The sequence below is a fragment of the Drosophila bipectinata genome, chromosome 3L (assembly GCF_030179905.1).
Source record: "Drosophila bipectinata strain 14024-0381.07 chromosome 3L, DbipHiC1v2, whole genome shotgun sequence".
NCBI lineage: Eukaryota > Metazoa > Arthropoda > Insecta > Diptera > Drosophilidae > Drosophila > Drosophila bipectinata.
Window position 1 is genome coordinate 7,532,940 of NC_091738.1, and position 20,283 is coordinate 7,553,222.

At 40.7% G+C, this 20,283-nt stretch overlaps 2 protein-coding genes across 10 annotated transcripts in view; one reads left to right on the forward strand and one right to left on the reverse strand.

Moving 5' to 3' along the window:
- The window catches only part of fry (Protein furry), a 61,877-nt gene that overhangs the window by 25,845 nt on the left and 15,749 nt on the right, over window positions 1-20,283 (reverse strand). For all 8 annotated transcript variants that reach the window (XM_070280388.1, XM_070280387.1, XM_070280386.1 and 5 more), the window contains 5 exons: window positions 20,032-20,201; window positions 19,778-19,932; window positions 19,576-19,692; window positions 19,359-19,513; window positions 17,069-17,232 (listed from right to left, as the gene is read on the reverse strand). In XM_070280388.1, the coding sequence (XP_070136489.1) occupies window positions 17,069-17,232; window positions 19,359-19,513; window positions 19,576-19,692; window positions 19,778-19,932; window positions 20,032-20,201 (761 nt within the window). The remainder of the gene's footprint in view (window positions 1-17,068; window positions 17,233-19,358; window positions 19,514-19,575; window positions 19,693-19,777; window positions 19,933-20,031; window positions 20,202-20,283) is intronic.
- Window positions 134-14,454, forward strand: CNMaR (CNMamide Receptor). 2 transcript variants are annotated; one of them, XM_017253966.3, is made up of 7 exons: window positions 134-1,490; window positions 6,130-6,272; window positions 6,535-6,776; window positions 7,227-7,348; window positions 8,820-8,938; window positions 9,045-9,115; window positions 13,724-14,454. In XM_017253966.3, the coding sequence occupies exons 1-7, from the start codon at window positions 813-815 to the stop codon at window positions 13,819-13,821; spliced, it is 1,473 nt and encodes a 490-aa protein (XP_017109455.2). In that variant the 5' UTR covers window positions 134-812; the 3' UTR covers window positions 13,822-14,454. The 2 variants fall into 2 exon arrangements, with proteins under 2 accessions (XP_017109455.2, XP_070136400.1); XM_070280299.1 differs by lacking the exons at window positions 8,820-8,938; window positions 9,045-9,115; window positions 13,724-14,454 and adding an exon at window positions 7,403-7,788.

Here is a 20,283-nt window from a genome sequence, read left to right on the forward strand (position 1 = left end):
AAAAACCGGCGGGATCATACAAAAAACCACAAACTGGATACGTTTCAAATTTTCTTCAAATAGCACCTACTTGAGTAAACAATTTCACGTTCGAGTTGGCTGTTTAATCGATAAAATATAGTCCCACCTCCGATCAAAACACAATCAGAGTGTATTTTGAAATTCAAACAAAAAATTAAATTCCGATATAAAAATAAAAACTACGTACACGGACCCCACCATTCCTAAAAGGCAAACAAGTATCGGAATTTGTGGGAATACTACATTTGTGAAAGACGGAGGCACCCCGAGAAGTTTTTCCGGCTAGAGAACTGAACAACTTTTATGTGTGGAAAAAGTTTTTAAAATATATATATAGTGACTACCTGGCACCTCGTCTTTGTTTACATCATTAGGAACTGTGGGCAAAAAATGGTGCGCCGATAATGAACTTAAAAACACTTAGATGAGCAGCAATCGAAAGTTTTTCATAAGTTTTCGCCAAAGAAAAAGTTTTGCGGCAGAAGTTTAAAAATACAAAAAAATCTTAATTAAGTTTTATTTAAGCGGAAATCGAAATTCACGGGAATGAAGTGAAAGACTTTGCCATCGAAACCAATCGAAAGTTTGCCATTGTTGACTTGACAAGTAGTTGGAAATGATAATGGAAAGCAAATAGTTATTCGCCCAAACTAATTGGCCAAAAAGATTCTGGCCCTTGGCACTTAAATTGGCAAATATTGGTGCGCGAAAAATGCAATTAAAAGTCGCGAATTAATCGCGAAAAACGAGTGTTTTTCTATGAAGTGCAACGTTGAATAAATAAAAAAAAAATGACAGCAGCCACCAGCGATATGGATGCGGATTATATGTCCAACATATCAGCAGCAACCACAGCTCCAACGTTGGGAGATGGAAATTCCACGGAAAACAACTGGACCTCCACTTCGAGCGAATTCGTCACCGAAATGGATTCGGAGGACTCGGCCACCGGCGATGATGAGGAAATGCTGCGCATCGCCTTTTTCATCGGGGACTTTGTCCACCATTACTATATTCCCATTGTGTGCGGCACCGGCAGCATCGGCAACATCCTCTCCGTATTTGTATTTTTCAAGACGAAATTGCGAAAACTTTCGTCCAGCTTCTACCTGGCCGCTCTGGCCGTGAGCGACACCTGCTTCCTGGCCGGACTCTTCGCCCAGTGGCTGAACTTCTTCAATGTGGACATCTATAACAGGAACTATTTCTGCCAGTTCTTCACCTTCTTCAGCTACCTGGCCAGCTTCTGCTCGGTGTGGTTCGTGGTGGCCTTCACCGTGGAGCGGTTCATAGCCGTCATCTATCCGCTGAAGCGCCAGACCATGTGTACGGTGCGCCGGGCCAAGATCGTTCTATCTGGGCTGACCCTGGTCGGGTGTCTACATTGCATGCCCTACATACTGATTGCCAAGCCGGTCTATAATCAAAGGTTGAATGACACCATCTGCGATCTTAACTCGGAGTACAAGGTTAGTTTAAGGATTTAAGAACTGACAGGAAATATCCTTCTATAAGCACTCGACTTTGCACTTGAATGCCTGTCAAGCTCTAGACTTTGGCAACTAATTTGAATATTGTTTCAAACTGAATTTAAAAATGTATGCATTTCCAACCAGTGGGGTCTTAAACAAGTGCTGTCAAGTATAAGAACTGAAATATGGAATTAAGCTCTTGTTCAGTCAAGTTGCTAATTTTTCACTCAAACATAGCTATGCCTTAATATTCGAAAACTCGGCTGCAAATACATATTGTAATTCCAAGTAGGAAACGCTTGCCATTTTGTTTAAATTTCGGCATAGATGAGAAAATACTTTCATGTTAGTTGATGCAGAACTCATTCCTGTCACACATCAAAATCAAAGTTCATCAAACGCATTCTTCCAGAGCCCAGAATATTTCGTTTGGGTTGCCAGTGGATACAACAGCGACAAAAACGAATATTTATCTCCATTTCCCCCCGACTTTTCAGTGTCCCTTCGATACAATTTTCAAAAGGTAACCCACACGTAGGGGTTCCGGTATTTGTGGGGGTATGTTGTTGCTACCATTAGTATTTGTTATTCGAATTTGAATGCCTTTCTATGTTTGCCTTGGCAAATGGCCAGCAAATCGTTGTCAAAAAAAAATTTTCAAAAATATGTTCTCAAAGCATATGTGCTTTTGCTTTTGTGAGGCATGATAAGCGACCGAGAGCAGGGGGTCTTAACTGGGAATCTGTCAACAGCATTTACAGCTGTTTCCCGGGTAAACTTTAGACTTTGTCTGGGTCCTGTCGTGGCGCGGGAACCCTTCGTCACTTTCGCTCGACATGGCATTGACACTCTGTCAATTAGGCACAGCGGATACAGTGGAATACCGCCAAGATATGCGGATCACGCCCCAAGCCGCAACTACCGGGCTAAGGAGCCGCTAATTTGCCCAAGAACTGGAGCAATTAGTCAATTAATTGGGTCTAGAACGGAGAAGCATGCCGCTGTGCCTGACGAACAAATTAGGCATTTATTGACCAAGAAAAAGGCCACCACAAATTGGCTAACGAATGGGTCAAAAGACGCAAAAAGCAAAACAATGCCAAAAAGGTTAGCGACATAAAAAATGAGGCAAAATATTATAGATTGTCTAAGCGAATAACCAAATGCTCTATCCATCGTTATATAGCTCTAGGGATTCACATATTCAAGATACCTTTTATCCAATACAAGGTATTTTGGAAAGACAAAGAAACTTTACTGTGGCCGCAGGACAGAGCATGGGTCTGGCACGTGTGCTAGATGGGTGTGTCCTGGTCGCGTCCCTGGTGTCTCAAGGATAACTCAAATTCTCCCCGATAAATCTCATATTTCACTGGCTTTTCAGCCACTGTTTACCATTTGCACCATTTCCAGCCTGTAATTCAATGCTAATTTTGCGAAACCTGTTCGAGGGAGACGCAATGCAATGCAAACACCAATACCCAGGATACCCAGGGGATACCGGGGTGTGCAGCAGGTGTAGTTGGGTATTTGAATTGTGAAATTTCGAGTCGCCATCTCAGTCAGCCAGCCTATTAGCCAAATTGGCCCCAATGAAGCGAAAAATGTCGCGCCTACGTGTACACCCCGGCTCGATTCGTGGGACGATGATGGATGAGCAGAGGCGGGTACGTCGATATATAGATGGAAAAATTTCACATTCAATCAGCTGGCGTTGCTAACTCGTACCGAGTTGGCAACAAACAAGAAGCAACAAATAAGAAATGTCGCTTGACTGATGGCCAGACTGAAGACAGACCCCCAGATGGGCCAGGAAATTATGCACGGTTTCCTCGGGAAGTCAAACAGCAGCATTGGCTAGAAACAGGATATTCAAGTACCAACAATGCTAGAGTAGCGGCATTTTAAATTTTACTCCTCTCGAGATTGTATAACTACTGATTAGAAAGCAGTTTTATATAAAGTTTCACTTATGCCAACACTACTTTGGGGGCTGGAAAAAAGTATATAACTAGAGAAGCTTGCAACGTGCGGCACACAATATTGCTGAACGGTAACACGGACACCGTGTCTTGGGGGAAGGCCCCATAAATTTTGAAACAGACAACGCTTGTACTCGTAAGCTGTAAATAGACATTTTGCAGTTGGCGGCTGGCATATTGAAAGAAACAAATCATTGGGTAATAGCCATTCTGGAGGAAGAGCACCAGCCATTCCGGAGGGTGGGCTTCCGAGCTCTTCAGCGACCAGCTGCTCCCAGGGCGAAGCTGTTCAAGTTGACTTTAACAGAATTGTTCGTTCTGCGAATGGGCTTCTAATGAATAGAAAAAATTTGGCAAAAAATTTAAAAATCTTTTTATTCGATGGAAATGAAACCCCACAAACCTAGATATAGCTAAGCGTGCTATTTAAAGCTTTGATATTTCATTAATTAAGCTGGACAGGAAGGTCTGCCGGCAGCCATTTGGAATCGTCATCAAAAGATGCCCTTTGAAGTCGCCAGTGGACAGCCAATGCAAAGCCAAATTGAAATTGACAAAGCCTCTGGAATGTCATCTTCATGCCACAGGAAGTGGCCAAGAAATCGTTAAAGGCCAAGCCTAAATGCCAGACATCCCACACATATGGCCAAGAAAGGGTATGGCCAAGAAACTCCTGCCCGGGAGGAACGTTAAAGCCCCTGTAAGCCTTAGCAACTTTACAAAATTTGTATGGAATTTGCATCTTTGAATATGTAAATAGTTGGTATTTAATCCTCTTTCCAAAGATCCAAAGGAATCCCCAAGTAATGCCCACCGCCACTCTATGCATAAAATTCAAATTGATTAAATTTCCGAAATTGTGAAAACTAGCTAAACATTTTCAAGTTATCGAGCACTTTGGAGCTCAGCACCAGTAAAGAGTTATTGATTCAATCCATAGGCTTCTGCCTCGACTCAAGCGAGAACTCTTTGGGAAACAGGAATTAAATTTCTGCCGGAATTAGTTATACCTTCGTGCATTGGGATCGTGAGCATCAAATAGCCAGTTGATTGAAAATTTACGAGCTATTACACTTTGATCCACTCGACACACGAGCCACAAGCCAACAAAGCCAGAGGAGGAAGAAAAAAAAACTGAAAATAAGTAACGATACAAAATTGGGAAGGGCATAAAAAATAAATAGAAAAACCAAATAAATTGAATGCTTTGGTCAAGCTGGACAGCTTTTACGGTTATGACAGGCCATCGAGGGATTTTCCATGGCGTTTACTTATGTAGGTGTTTACTGTCCACCAGGGTCTCAAATGGCCACTCCACAAATAAAGGTCCAATCAATAGATTACGTCTCCGCCCCGCTCATTTTTGTGCTCAAGTAGCACAAAAAAAATATAATAAAAATACAATTTATATAATAATTAAATTGAAACTTTCTGCACCTTTCTGCGGGTGATCCCCGCCAGGCCAGGACGTTGTGGAAAATTAAAAAGGCCACAAAAAAGGGCTGTTGGCGGAATATTTCAATTCATTTTTATGCCCAAAGCTGCCAAAGTCGAAGCATTAAATTATTTGTCCAACAATTTTGATTTCGCCAGGAGCTGATTAACATAATTTGAATGGTTGCAGGGAGAATTTGTATATACATATACTTTGATGAATGCCAGGACTTGAAATTATGCAAATTGTAGGCAGTCTCCCAGTGATGATTACATGTGTATCTAGAGTGGGATTTGCAAGTACTTTCTTTAAAGTGCCCCGAAATTAATTCGGTTTGTTTGCGGCCATAGCCAGATGGTTTGATTAGAGAATGGACCTTAATGGACGATAATGAGCTTATGCGTTTACATTTTTGGTTAATTGTGATTGAAACAAATGGCATGGCCCAGAGCCCATTGTCTAACCCAGAGCAAAGGCCAAATGCCCATTTACATCTGTTCTGTGGGCCGAGATTAATACGAGTGTCCTGGAACGTTTCAGATTGAACATTTCAGGCATGAGAGTATGCCCGGAAACCAGGAATTTATCCGCCCGGGCCGGCGAACTTGGACGGTTGAGTGAAAGTTGAAAACAAATGCACAAGATGCTGTGAAATAGTTTCTCTCTTGCTTGGCCTAGTTGAAAATTCCGAGATTAAAGAAGCAAGGCCAAAGGTCAGCATAGTTTTTCCTTTCTTCCTGCCCAGTTATTGATTCAGCTTTGGGTTAATTCCATTAAATTTCACGCTAAGTGGATGAAGTAAAGTAAAGCTTCCCCAAAGAGAATATTATAAGCACCTGGCCGGGGGTTTTCAGTTACACGGCAGTTTCAAGAAGTATCATAGAATTGAAAACTATCCTAGGACGACCTTTTGCAAATGAATTTTCAACATTTTCCACCCGTTTTGTTTTCCAATTTAATTATTTTCAGCTTTTAGCAAGCCCTTTCGGCTTGGCTTAGATAAAAACCGATCTAATTCAATTCGGACCAAACTAGATTAGAGCCAGGTGGTTGGACAGCCCAACCAAATTACGTATACGCCGTGTATGCAAGCACCATCTGATAAATTACGTATACGCCACGTTCGCCGCAAAACCAATCGAATTTCTAGCACCAATAGTAATAAAAAGAATAAAACCCAAACACAAAACCAAAATACAAATTTCCATTACATTCATAGGAGCAACTGGCCCTGTTCAACTACTGGGACTCAATTGTCGTCTACGCGGTGCCCTTTACCACCATCGCCGTCCTGAACACCTGTACAGGCTGCACTGTTTGGAAGTTCGCCACCGTTCGCCGGACCCTGACCATGCACAAGATGTGAGTACTGTACTTTGACACACACACAGTGAGCAAATGGGAAATGGTGGTTCGAGTCATTTCATTGCGGAACGTGAAGTGATTTGCATTACACGCCCCTGGAAAATGCTGATTATTGAGCATAGTTAGTCGGAAATACGATTACTTATTCCGCACATGGCTACACGGCTAAAAAAATTACTAAAACTGAAGAAAAAATAATATTTAAAGAGCTGTTAAACTGGTATTAAAATCTATAATAAAATTCTATATAAATTTACAGGAAGCCCCAAACGACCAGCATGCCATCGAATTCATCGAACTCATCTAGCGGACCGGCTGCTGTGACCTCGTACCGGATCTCTGCATCCCTGAAGCGCCAGAAGTCAACGGGAACGCATCCGAGTGGACAGCACCATGTATCCTGCCGTCAGCAGGACGATCAGGAACAACAACAGCAGCAGCAACAGCAGCATAATCATATAACTAATTGTCAACACCATTGCGAGATTACACAGAAGCCAGGTGAGCATTTCAGGCAGTGACTTTCCATTTGGAAAATGTCGCTGGGGAAGTAAGAAACTAGGACACAGTGTCATCGAGTAAGAAACTCCTGCCAGTGCCTTGGCCAAGTTGACATTTGCCAGCAGCTTGGCTTAGACCTGGGCCAGAGTCTAAACTTTCCCGTAAGCCATTTAAGTTTGCTTGTGAATATTTGAATTTGTTTCTAGCAACCCATTTGCAGTGCGACGTTGCTCGTAAAAGTGACAAAACAAAGGCAGCGGAAAGCGCGTCGAGAGTGTAGCGTCGAGCGCAATCTTGGCCAAGTTTGAGACACTGACAAATTGTCAAACAATTTACAAACTATCGTCGCATAATTCCCAACTAATTATAAAGTCCGTGCTAGTGTGGAGGGAGCGGCGTATTAACTTTATCGCGTTATAATGTTGGTTCTATTTCACGGCTTATTTCCAGGTCGTCGCAAAGTTCAGAACTCGTCGCAGCTGAAGGTAACCAAGATGTTGCTAATTGTCTCAACGGTTTTTGTCTGCCTCAATTTACCGAGCTGCTTGCTCCGCATCGAAGCCTACTGGGAGGTAAGTGATGTCAACATATGAGATGCATTATGCTTTGATTACATATATCCTTAGCTGAGACTTCAAGACTTACATGTCTAAAACAATGTGAGGATTCAAGACATTTGTGGATGGGCTTTACTTTCTTTTGGGCTAAAATAATTTAATCAACAGGACAAGATTCATAATGAAGCAAAAGTTGACACAAAAGTATAGAAAACTGCCCAGACTTTGTTTTCCGTGTATCCACCTCCTTAATTTCCTGCCAAAACAATGTGGAATAAGATTTCCAGTTAGTTGACCAGCATCTGTGCCATACTAATTATCTGGCCACAAATTCCTGCCTGCGATGAGTGGCATGTCCCTTCGCTTCTGGCCCGGCTTTCACTTACAAGCTGGACAACAAACAAGAGTCATAAAGTTGTCATGACAACGGCCAAACTATTTTAAGCTGATGTTATTGTCTCTTCAGATATTCGCCATATAATACTGGCCCTTTTGGCCCTGTAATCTCTCAAATGCCTTGTATGTATATGAAAGGGCAAAAAAGATTTTAATGTCTTTCGGCAAATGAGCAGTGAGCAGTGAGCAGGCTGGTTGGCATGGCGAGGGCATAGGTGTTAATTAGGCTTTAATTAGTTTGTGCACTTCGGAGGCGAATCATATAAATAAAACACGATTCGTGTTATTGTAACAGCCCTTGGAGTCTGAGTGGAAATGATATGTTTACAAAATCATATTCATAAAGGCTTAACTCCACCAGTCTACTTTAATTTCTTAATCCTTTTTTGAAGCCAATTTTGTGGAAAACTTTATTTAATTTTATTTATTTTTGCAAGGGAAAACTTTATCAAAATATTCAACTTTGTTGCTGACTTTTTTGATGGTCAGCCATTCCCAAAATAAACCACTGAATAAACTCTCTGACCAAAATCCTTGGAATTTAATAAGCTTTTATCCAAAGCATTAACAGTCTTTTAAAGGCTAGAAATGTGTTATTAATAGAGCAAGTGGGCCAGAACTACGGGATGCCATTCGGAAATTGTATTCAAATTGCTTTTTCACACCCAAGCTCACATGCCAACTTAAAAATGCGGCAAGCCCAGACATTGATTGCGACATAAAATTAATTGAGTGGAAACGGCTGGCCGGCAGACAAGCATCCCAAATTATTTTCCGGCCTTTCAATCTCCGGAGTTCAGCAGTTCAACAGGTCAACAGGCATGGCACGTGGCCAGTTTATAAGTTTGAGAGTTCATCACAGAAAATACATACATATAGAATTTGGAGCAACTAATCTTTGAATTAAAGTTGAAACACACATTGGATTTTGATGAATTATCCAAAATTTGTGTCAATAGTATCGAATGCCTATCAGGAGATCAGAGGCCAACTGTGTGCTTTTCCCGGAATCCTCTAATTGGGGCAGACGTATCCTCTAATGAGATTTCCTTTTCCTTTCCATTTTTCATTGGGCCCCCGCCCACCACAGACGGACGCTGCTAAGAACGAGAACTCTACAATTGCCCTGCAATATATTTTTCACGCTTTCTTCATCACAAATTTCGGAATCAATTTCGTGCTTTACTGCGTCAGCGGACAGAATTTCCGGTAAGTAATCTTCAACACACAAATTACCTCTAATAACGCATGTTTATGCGAATGCCTTTTATCAACATTCAAATATAAACGTCCTCATTTCTTTCTCCTTTTGCAGAAAGGCAGTGCTGAGCATTTTCCGACGGGTATCCTCCGCCCAGAGGGAGGCTGGCAATACCCAAGTGACAGGTGAGTAAAGAATTTTCCAAAATAATAAGGACACACATGCAAGTGGAGGTGGTGGGGAATTATGTGAGACAAATACGATTTTATGCGCCATGGGAAGGACTTGAAAATTTAATTTTGTGTAAGCCAATAAATGTCGCAGACAGATGTCTGGTTAATTTTATGAAACATAAACCAGTTGAAAGGTCCTTGATACATAAACAATGTTAGTCGACTTTGGAGTGAAGTTCAGTGAGTCAAGAAAAGCATATCCTTATTATTGTTTCTTGCTTGCAATGAGTATAAATTTGCAAAAAGCAAAAAGGCCTTAAGTCATGCGACTTAACAGTCCTGGTCCGTGCAAAGTTTTTCCTTCACCACCCACAACTTTCCCCGAGTTGACTTAACTAAAGTTCTAAGGATAGTTAAAGCATGCTTTAAGTCCTCCGCAAATCGCCAGCAGGGTTGTGCGGTTTCGAGGACTGCACTTGACAGCTGCATTTTCAACCGGATATTTTTCAGGAGAAAAACAATGCCAGCACCTTCCGGGAGTTATAGAGAGGGGGTGTACTGAAATGATGGTACCACCAATTTATTCAGATGCTTTGCTGATTTGATACTGGAGATAGTTTGACATTTCAACCAACTAGGGTAGGAGTTGGTTGAAAATAAATATAAATTTTAGACTTCTGGCTGGGCGAAATACCAGATAAACTCATCACAACAGCTCGGACTCTGCCCAGCTGTCCTGGGCAGAGAATGGGGCATATAACGAGAGAATGGAAGTGAAAGGATTAAGGCGACCACTCAACTTTCTCCTTCAGCATTCAGCATTAAATCCAAGCCGAGCCCCAGCAGGCGGTCATTGCATTTTCCATCTGCCAGGAGCCGGAACACTAATTGCTGTTTTGTTGCCTCTGTTGGGGATAATGGGGGCGGAGAAACTTTTCTTATAAACGCCTGGCCAGTATCCTGGTAGTCCTAGTCCTGCCAAACGAATCCGCATCCGATGCCACGGCTCCTGTTAATGAAAAGCGGATGGCAATGTGAAGGTACGACCGGTAGTCACTTTATTTACCTCGTTACCTCGCTATTAATTGCCAAAGAATCAAAGGAGGCCAAAGACTTGATGACTAAACCGTCACATTGAATTTGATATTTTTCCTTGAAAGTTTCACCCCCACTCCTAATGGTCTTAAAACAATATAATCCCTTTTTTCTCGCTTTTCCGGCTTCGGATTAATTTTCTTTCCACTTCAGGAAATGAAATAAAAACTTGAACTGTGTGAAGGGAATCACACTCCAACTACAAAGCTACAAGAAAAGGTAATTTATTAGGAATGAAAAGGTGAAAAAAATCACAGATACATGCTAATCAAGTATTGAATGATTTTGTCATTAGGCCGCGGCATTTCTTAGAAAAAAGTGTAAATTCTTGCTTCGATTTAATTAAGTGAGCCTTTCCTGGAAATATTAAACTTCAATGGGTCTTAATATTTAATGAATTTCAGGAGTTTCGAACAATGTAGTTTAGTTTTGTAGCTTAATATGGATTCAATTTTAAATTTCATTCTTTTATGGCTTTGGGCTGGGTTTTTTCCACTTGATCCCCAAGCAAGCAAGCAGATTTTCGCTCCCATTTTCATATCCATTTTCATTCCCAGTCATCGTTCACCTGCCGTAAAATTTAGTTTTACGATTTCCCATCTAACCTTCGGGGAGCATCAATTTTTAATTTCTTACTAAAGCCAAAAGCATTTTTGAAGAGCCATTTTTCTGCGACTACCTGCGGCCCTCTGGAGGCATATTGGTTGCCATAAAAATGTCAGAGTGCATGTTTATGTTACGGTATGGTATGCCACTCGTTAATTAAAAGTATTTGGCGATTCATTATAGGGCCTGAAGGATATCCTCCGGTTGAGGCAGTTGCAGGAACCATCCTGAAGCGGAAAAACCAGCTGCAAAAAAACCCTGCCATCTTCTCAAAGAACAATGGTAGCGTGAAATCCAAATGTAAATGGAAAAGTCAGGCATGCAAGAGCAAAAGCTCCAGCCTCAGGCGGCAGGACTCTTTTGCAGTCGAACGGGAAAAAGGATCAAACGGGAGGGAACAGCGTGAGCTCCTTGCAAATATTTACATCGAACAAATACAGCAAAGGTGTCGGTGTTGGTTTGTTTGTTTCCTTATTTGTCCAAGTGTGAGTTTCGGCTGAAAAAGGTGTACGAACTGGAAATCGAGAGCTGGGTTTTTGGACACTTGCAGCAAAGGGAATTACCTTCAACATTGTCGCCAAGCAGATGAAGATTTATTAAAATTAAGACTATGTGTTGTTTGCTTTTTTGGCCCTTTATTTCCTGACGGAAAAAACAAGCAGAGGTTTTCTTTAAGTCTTGAAGGACTAAACCTTGTTGGCTGATGGAATTTTCCAAAAATGATTTTCATGGAAATCGAATGCCAACGGATGAGCCGAAAATCAAACAACGACTGTTAATGAGGAAAGCGATTCAATGGCAATCCGCGTCTAATCACGACCTGCGGCAATACATTTCTCCTTTTTTTTCCTTTCCCGCATGGCATTACTCATACGCCGCGTGGTACGTGCGTTGAATGCAACACGAATGATTGCCACACCGTTCCGTTGCGTTCCTCCTGGGAGTACTCGCATATGATTCGCACTGGACCCGCTGCCGCCCGCCCGCTCCCTCATTACGCCATTGCTTATTGGCCATAAATTACCAAAGCTTCCAGTCACGCTCGCTCGGGCTATTTTCGCCCTCGTCTGGCAGCCAGCTCCCTTTCGTTGGCTCCTTGCGGAGTCAATCAGTGCACGTCTCTGGAGGAGTACTCAGTGCCACATTCGCTTCCTTTCACTGTCTCTCCATTCCCTAATAAAAAAGTCAGGACACTAAGACTTTTACGGCTTACCAATGCCTGAATTTATTTTTTTATTTTTGGATTTTATTTTTGGTGGCATTTGAATTTACATTTATTAGCAAGAGACTTCTCTTTTGAATCAAAGTTTTGAAGAAAAGGATATTACTGACGGGATAGTATACTCTACTCTAACGTATTTAACGAGCTCATTTATAATGATTTATCTGCAATGAAGCACGAATTTAGCAAGAAAATCATAGAGCCGGACCGGAATATCAAGTGGCTGAGATTTCAAGGCCTATAGATACATAGCCCCCCGCTTATTATTTATACCGAAACCACTTATGAGACAGACTATTCATCGCGGCAAACCACAAACCGAATAGAACAAGACAATTCACTTAATATTTCAATGCCTTTCGTTGGAAAATGGCAGGACTTTGAATTGGCGAAGCTACGCATTGGCTCTTGTGTGTCAGGCTGTATAATTTATTTAATAATTTAGTGGAAATGTTGGAAAGAGCCAAACAAAGACGAGGAAGCGTCAGGCATGCGTCAAGGACATTCGCAGAACGTCATCATTAATCTTGCCAAGCCACAAATATCCACACCAGGCAATCAACAAAAAAATATATATACGACATACATATGTGTATACTTTGGGTCTTGACAAAATCATACTTGAGAGATGTGCTGAAGTGGCAAAATGCTATATTTAACTTTTCCCCCTTGACTTGCGGATGATACATCCAAAATAATTAAAAAGCATCAAAGTGTGACAAAGCCAGTTGCTTGGAATACCATTCAAGGTAGACTCTGTGCACCAACTGGAAATACAATTGCTTCCCCCTAACTGAAATACAGATTCCGCTTTTGAAGAATAACCTTAATTACCCAGAGCAAAGATTATAAATGAACAAATGCAAACAAGGCCCGAAAAACGAAAACAAACACAATGCTGTTCACTGGAAAATGCCGATGGCTTGAATTTATTGGCACTTTTTGATGTTCTCGCTGTGTGCTTTTAAACACGAATGATTGATTAGCCCAGATTGCCATGAAAAACAATATTTTGGAGGAAAGAAAACAATGAATAGATATCGAAATAAAAGTGCTCCAGACATTAAATATACTGGTTTTTTTCGGGTTTAAGCCGGACTCAAACCAGTAGTCTTCAGCTCAGTGATTCCTGTTTTACAAAATAAGCCAACAAGCCACTCCTGACAGGTAACTCGAATGTAAATCCCCAAGTACGAAATTTATAGTGTACTTTTTTGGGCTCTGGGGTGATTTTTCGATAATCCTGACAAATAAATCGCGGCTTTGTAACTTTCCGGTTCGTAAAAGGATTGAAAAAGCTTTAAATTTAGTAAATAAGATAGATTTCCCCGTATTATTGTTAACACTATGTCCTTTCTGGGGAAAAATAATTACACAGTTTGTCACATAACTGCAGCTATTTTTTACTCATCAAAGGGAATCCTTGGAAATTGTGATATTTAACTTTGGCCTTTCACGTACCCGCCACACACAGTCCCAGGAACATGCACTCCAGAAATGGTTAAGGCCTTGATAGGAAAATTGTTGAGGGGGGGTTGGCAATTTTAATGAATTTTTGCTATGGCAATTTGAGTTATTTTGTAAAGGGCGAGATTAGCAAAGTATAGCATACACGTGCTTGCACCACTCAGTTATATTGCACGCACAACTTTTCCTAATTCACACATTCTTATACGGTTTGATTTGAATCTTTTCAGTGTCGGAGTATTGCCGGAACACTGGAACCTCCACCAGGCGCAGGATGATGACACAACATTGTTGGAACGAAATGCACGAATTGCATCCACTTAAGTGAAGGAGAACGAAACAAAAACGCGACAAAAAAAATATATATACTGATATATATATACGGTATTCCTCCCAGGGGTTAATGGATGTTGCGAAAATGGAAAAGCGCGTTTGCATTCAACGGCCCAGCTCCGGATAAGCAGGAATTTCAATTTTAATTAGATTTCAGCATATACATAAAAATAAGATGAACAGAAGCTGGAAAAACTGGAGCGGCAGTTATAGACAAAGAAGGAGAAAATAAAACTTAGTTGGCAGGATAATTAAAATGTGTTTGTGATGTTTGTCAAGGCCAAGCAAAATAAAATGTTTAAAAACAGAATCAAAATTAAGGATGAAGTGCGTACAGAGCATATTCAATTCAATTAAGTGTTTAAAAATATCCACGTAGTCATAAAAGGAACAAACTTTATGTTCTGCTTTCTAAACTTTGCGCCTAATCCAATTGAAATCCAGACTAATTTGCACACAAATCTTAATTGATTCCACTAACCACAAAGATACAATTACGAAACGTCAAACGTAAAACCAAACAGTTAAAATAAATAAATATATATATCGAATATAAATTATATATTCCAGCTTAACCAACCATCGAGCAAATGTATAAATGTAATAAATGTTAATTTCGTTAATTGAATGTCGGCAGTTGGAGAGTGATTTTTAATTGGATTTTCTGATTTCCAGATTTTTTGGGGGCAGCGGACAGACCACTGGTATTTAAATTACTTTCCAATCGACTTAACCTGATTATATAATTTGGTTAGGTTACATCCACGTTGTATGGCTTAATACAGATTTTCATTTCGCATTTCGGACATTTTACGGCCAATTGAATTTCCCAAATGGGAGCTGATCCCCCCGGCTTAGCCCTCTCCGCGACCTGCCATTTTGCCTCACGACCCAAAGTCACCGGATTATTATTATCTTTTTCAGCTTTCCTGGAGCAAAGGTCCAGGTTTCCATTGCACTATGGGGTTTTTGACCACTTTATGTGGCATTTAATCATTTTTTGAAAGTTCTCTGATTTAAAAAAAATTAATGCGAATGTATTAAGAAAACATCAAACTATTATGCCTCATACTCAAAATATTAATTATTAGCACCATATGCTAGCATAACAGCTGCAAAGTCAGCTGTTGCATTCGAAAGCACGTGCGCTAAGTTAGCAATTTTCACATAGTGATTTGTGAAATTAGATTATTTGTTTAAAACTCCATTTAAAAAGAAAAATAGTAATAGACACTGATTTCACAGGTTTGTACTATATGTTAAATGTATTAACTGTTTAAATTGTGCGTGTCTATACTAAAATTTTGTCATTTTATAGATGCACCTTAAGCTGAATTTTGGGAAACAAATTTCAACTTTGAGAAGAGTTTTGAAATAGAAGGAATAAAAAGTTTTCAATGCGCCCAAGTGTATGTTGTAGCGTTGTCAATACTCAGCAAAGGCTGTTAGTCTTATTGTGCACTTTTCTCCACTATTGGTGCAATTTGAATTTTTCTTAGATAACCTCACTTTCTCCAAAAGCCGACTTGGTCGCTGCTTGGAACAGCGAAAGGGGCCGGGCTGAGCATCAAATGGCTGTACAATGTTTTTTTTTTAACGCCATGCAAATAACAATGTGGATAATGCCGTTTTGAAAAAAAGCCACCAGTTTTTAATGGAAGTAATGGAAAATACGGTGCTTTCAGTCGGCTATTTTGGAGAAGAACCGTCTGAGTCCTGAGCTGTATAAATCAGACAGGCGTCACCATTTAAGAAAACACTACCGATTACATTCCATCGCTGATGTGTTCAACAGAGCTATAGATACATAAGATCCAATTATTTCGTCCTTAATTTATCGAGATGCATAAAAAACTAAAGAGTCTTTTACTTCCAATTGAGGTAATTGAGATGCTTTAGTACGAATACGAAAATAATGTTTGTCTCGAAGATGACGAATTTAACGATTTTAGCTTTTTATTTTTAGATAATATTGATATATTATAGAAAATGAAAAAAAAGAATAATAAGATTAATACTACTGTATGAAGGAATTTTTCTTTTTCAACTTTTCTATGCATTTGTATGGAAGAACACTGAAATCCGGTATTTTAAACTGACAGTTCCCAGGGAAAGCGTTGTCCGATTTGGTTTAAAATTACTATATCGTATTAAAATAGCAACAAATATCAGCTCCTTAAATTTCATTAATTTATCTTTACTTTTACCAAAACGTTCCTATGGGAGCTATAGGATATAGTTTCCTGATCCGAACGATTTTCATACTATATGTGCCTAGGATCAAATAATAACGATTGGTAAAGTTTCATGTCGATATCTCCAAAACTGACCGAGTTATTAATTAATGCCACAAAAACAGGTCAAAAACCCCATAGTGCATTGCACCAGAGGCAAGAAGCAAAACAAAGTTCATCAGCTTAGTGCAAACTGGGTCTAAAAAAAGGTCCGAAACGATGCTTTAGGTGGGCGGCTAATATTTTTGGGTAAACAGCTTAGAATCCATAGCAGGGCCAACTTTGTTGTTCAGAAGCCTGAAGTGCAAGCATCCAATATTTGGCTAATTACGCAGCATAGTACAAGATCTCACCCCCACACTAATTGAAAGTTAACAACAATGTTTTCGTGTTTAATTTTGGCAGACAAGTGCCTTGGAAATCATAATCCATTAAGGATTTAAAAACGATTCTAACATGTAAACAGACTCCAGATGGAAATTGATTGGATTTAAACACAAAGCTTCTTATGTAATGGAATAAAAGAGTAGGGACTGGATACATATATGAAATTAAAATGCAAAACTCAAACAGGCAGAAAAGTAAACAACACTTGCCAATAACACAACACATTGTGAAGGTGGCGAATGTAGATTTATGTGAACCCTCCATGAGTGAGTGTCGTGTAAGCTTGTTTTTCTTTTCATAAACATTGTAAGAACATTAGGGATTAGAGTTGCATAAAAAGAAGAAACCTATTTTAAGATGCTTGAAGGGTAACACTTTTGAGAGAAGGGTTGTAGTTCATTAAATAATCCTGCTTCAGGCAAGAAACAAATCACTCCACTTTGAGTTTATTAAATTTTCCACTTCCATTACTCAACTAATGCCAAAGGTACAATCCCAACTAAACATTCGGCATTAGAGCCAGCTTTGGGGACACTTTATATTGCAAAATTGTCACTTAATTTCCATTTTATTAACATCACCCTTCGTTAGTTGCCATGTCAATGGGAGGTGGGCTCCTACCTTTTTCGTTGTCGCTGTGCAGAGTGCCCACAACGCTGCCAAAGAAACGCTTGTCCAGGATCTGCAGGAGCTGGAGTGCTGTGGCGTGGACCTCCACGCGGGGACAGCCCGTCATCAGGAGTGTCACCGTTATCACGGATGTGTAGTGGTCGCATGGATACTCCCTGTAATTAAAGTTGAATACAAAGCAAAGAGTGTAATGACTTTAAAACGCTATGCATATGCAAGGGCAAGGCGTACAAGGCGTACAAAGTAACCTAATGAGTTTGTTGGCTTGTGGCTATGCGGTTGTGTACAGAACAGCGGCACGCGAAACATTTCCAACCTGCCAAGAATCAACAGCTACAAAGTCCCCCATCCCCCCAAAAATGGCAAGCGAGGCCACATCCACAGGGATCCATATATCCCCCATCCGAAACCCCGACAGATCCATTAAAATGTCGTAGCCCACTTCCTACGCTTTGTTTGCATATCGACAGAACAATTTTTTTTTGTGCCCGAGGTTCAGGAGAGCAGTTTCGGACGAAACAGGAACAGGATGGTGAGGATACTCACACAGGCACATCTACATAATCCATACCCGTCCATACTAACGACTACTCCGATTTCTGTTACCCCGTGCGTTCCGGCTTGCATTGAATTGAATATTTTACGTAAATCGATTTTCACTTTGCATCCTCACACCATACCATACTATACAAAGCTCCCAACGCTACAAAGTATGCTGTGGTTTTTATTTTTTTTCTTATTTTCCCAAGTGGGGGCTTAACACAAAAAAAAAGCACAAAAATAAAAAAAATAAAAGGAAAATAAAGTGCAAAACTTATTGGACATTTCAACGCATGTGTATAATTGAACCGGGCTTGGGGTTGGGTCAAAAGCAAACACATACGTGCATACATCAGGCCAATTCGGGGGCGGGAGAGAAAGATCAAGGTTCACAACCAAAATGTCCGGCTATTTAAATAAAACGAGTTCTCCAAAACAAATTGCTTTCGATAAGCTTGCTCCAGCCAAAGACTGTTTAGATTCAATCAATCAATTCCTTTCAGATTTCTGATTGGCTTGCCTTTCTGTCTTCTTTAAAACTTAAATTTTCGCTTCGGCAAATATTCTTTATCCTGCAGAGTGCAAATTAAAACGAAAATTGCTTCCGTCTCGAGGTGGCAGCCACATGCAGGCTCCTGCCAGCTGTCAACACACAAAAAGACGAAGAAAACAAGTCTAGAAAATAAACTTTAATATGCCACGCGCCACCCAGACGCTCCAAGTGAGCAAAGAATTAAAAACAAAAAACAACACATGTTTGGCCCAAATCCTTGGCAAGCATCCTTTAAATGTGGTTTCGGGTTTGCCAAACAACCACAAAATCACATAGCCACGATGTAAATGTTTCGACAAATTGCCAAACAGAGGGCTCGAACTGCGGCGAGACAGACGATTTAGTTACCAGGCCAGATAATTAGTTTCCATTAGGGTCGAGCAAACAGATTACCAAAAATTTGTGGACAAAACATATGTGGTCTCTCGGCATATTTAAATATGTTTTAAATTATGAAAGCAAACATCAAAAGAAAGAAATATACATGATTTAGATTCTAAATTTTTGGAACTATGTTTATAAATAGAGTTAAGCTTTTATCATTAGGCCACACATGAGTTGCTTCATTACTCTGGGAACATTTAATTCCATTTAAAGCTAAATGGTTTGGAAACTTAATGGCCTTCGTTTTTCCTCCCAATAAAATGCCTTAAACTGACGATGTGTTTGCTTTAATTCAGCATCTGTTGAAGCTCTAGTTTTCCCCTAATACCTTAACAATTCCCATTTCAACCACCCACATAATACCGCTATTGTCCCCCGTCTCGAGATGCATTATATGCAATGGGGCATGCATGTTGCCATCATATAACAATTGTTTATGTAGCTCCACACACGGGCAGTATTCGCTCCCGCGCTGCCATTATAGACAACCGAAAAAAAGGAAAAACGGAAGCGGAAATAAAAAACGTGCTTGGCCTCAACAAATAGCCTGTCATCCACTACCGAGGATGTGTGTGTGGTTATATGCGTAAATTTAAAGCGGTCTCATTGCCGGCAGACACATGAAACCCTACTTAAGTGCCCTATGGCAGGGACCTGTATCCTGGCCATTATCCCTCTACCTGGCAGAGTAGGCCGTTGTGGAGGATGGGGCATGTGATTACAACGGAAAGTATCGACGGAAAGTTGGAACAAATTAAAAAGTAGCAGGTTAAGGCGCTTATGCGTGTGCATCTTCATACTTACTTGGCGCTGAAGATCGAGGCCAGGGCCAGGAAGCAGGCATCCGCCTCGCGAGGCGTCGACGTGTAGCAGCGATCGATAACCCACTCCAGCAGTTGGCCCATATCCGGATTCGATTCCAAGAGCAGCACTACAGTGTCGCGGGCCAATTGATAAATCTGTGCGGGATGACAAAGATGCGGTTAAATTCTCAAGTGGTTGCGCGGGTTGAATGGGTTACCTTTTCATCCTTGGAGGTCAGAAGCAGGTCTAGCCACTTGTAAGTGGCTGTCATGCCGTCGTCTTGCAGATGAGGTGGATAAAAGATGTGACCACAACAGAGCAGAGCCGACATGGCCTAAAAATAGGATAATAAAATTTATATTTTTTTAATTTCTTAGCTCCCAATCCCATTGTCCGAATGACTTTCGCCATTTACTTGCCTGCAAGGCACTAAACTGCAGCTTCTCCTCCTCAAGGGTCTGGCCAATCTGCGAGGTAATACTCAGCGGCTTTGAGAAGCTGCCGCACCATGTGGCAAACAAATTGAATAGATTACGCTTCAGGTCCCGCGACAGCAGTGTGGCACAGGATTCGACTAAGAGAAATGAACAGGCAATCAGTTATAGCAGATGGATACACAAGATGGCAGTGGATGGAAGTGGATGTGACGCTGACAGGTCTTTTGAGGACTTACGTGAAAAGTTCTTAATCATCTTGCGTATGAAATTGCAAAAGTGCGCCTTCACCTCCCTAATGCTCAGGTTATCCTTGTCCGTCTCCGCCATTAGGTAGGCCATGGCACCTTCGATGTATTCCACGAAAGTGGGATGCAGGGACATCGTGTCGCGTTCCAGAACACACGTGCTGTACATTAATTATGCCAAAAGTTTAGTCAAAAGTTTATTTTAATAACAAGTAACCAAAAAAGGGGAAAAGGGGCTTTCCA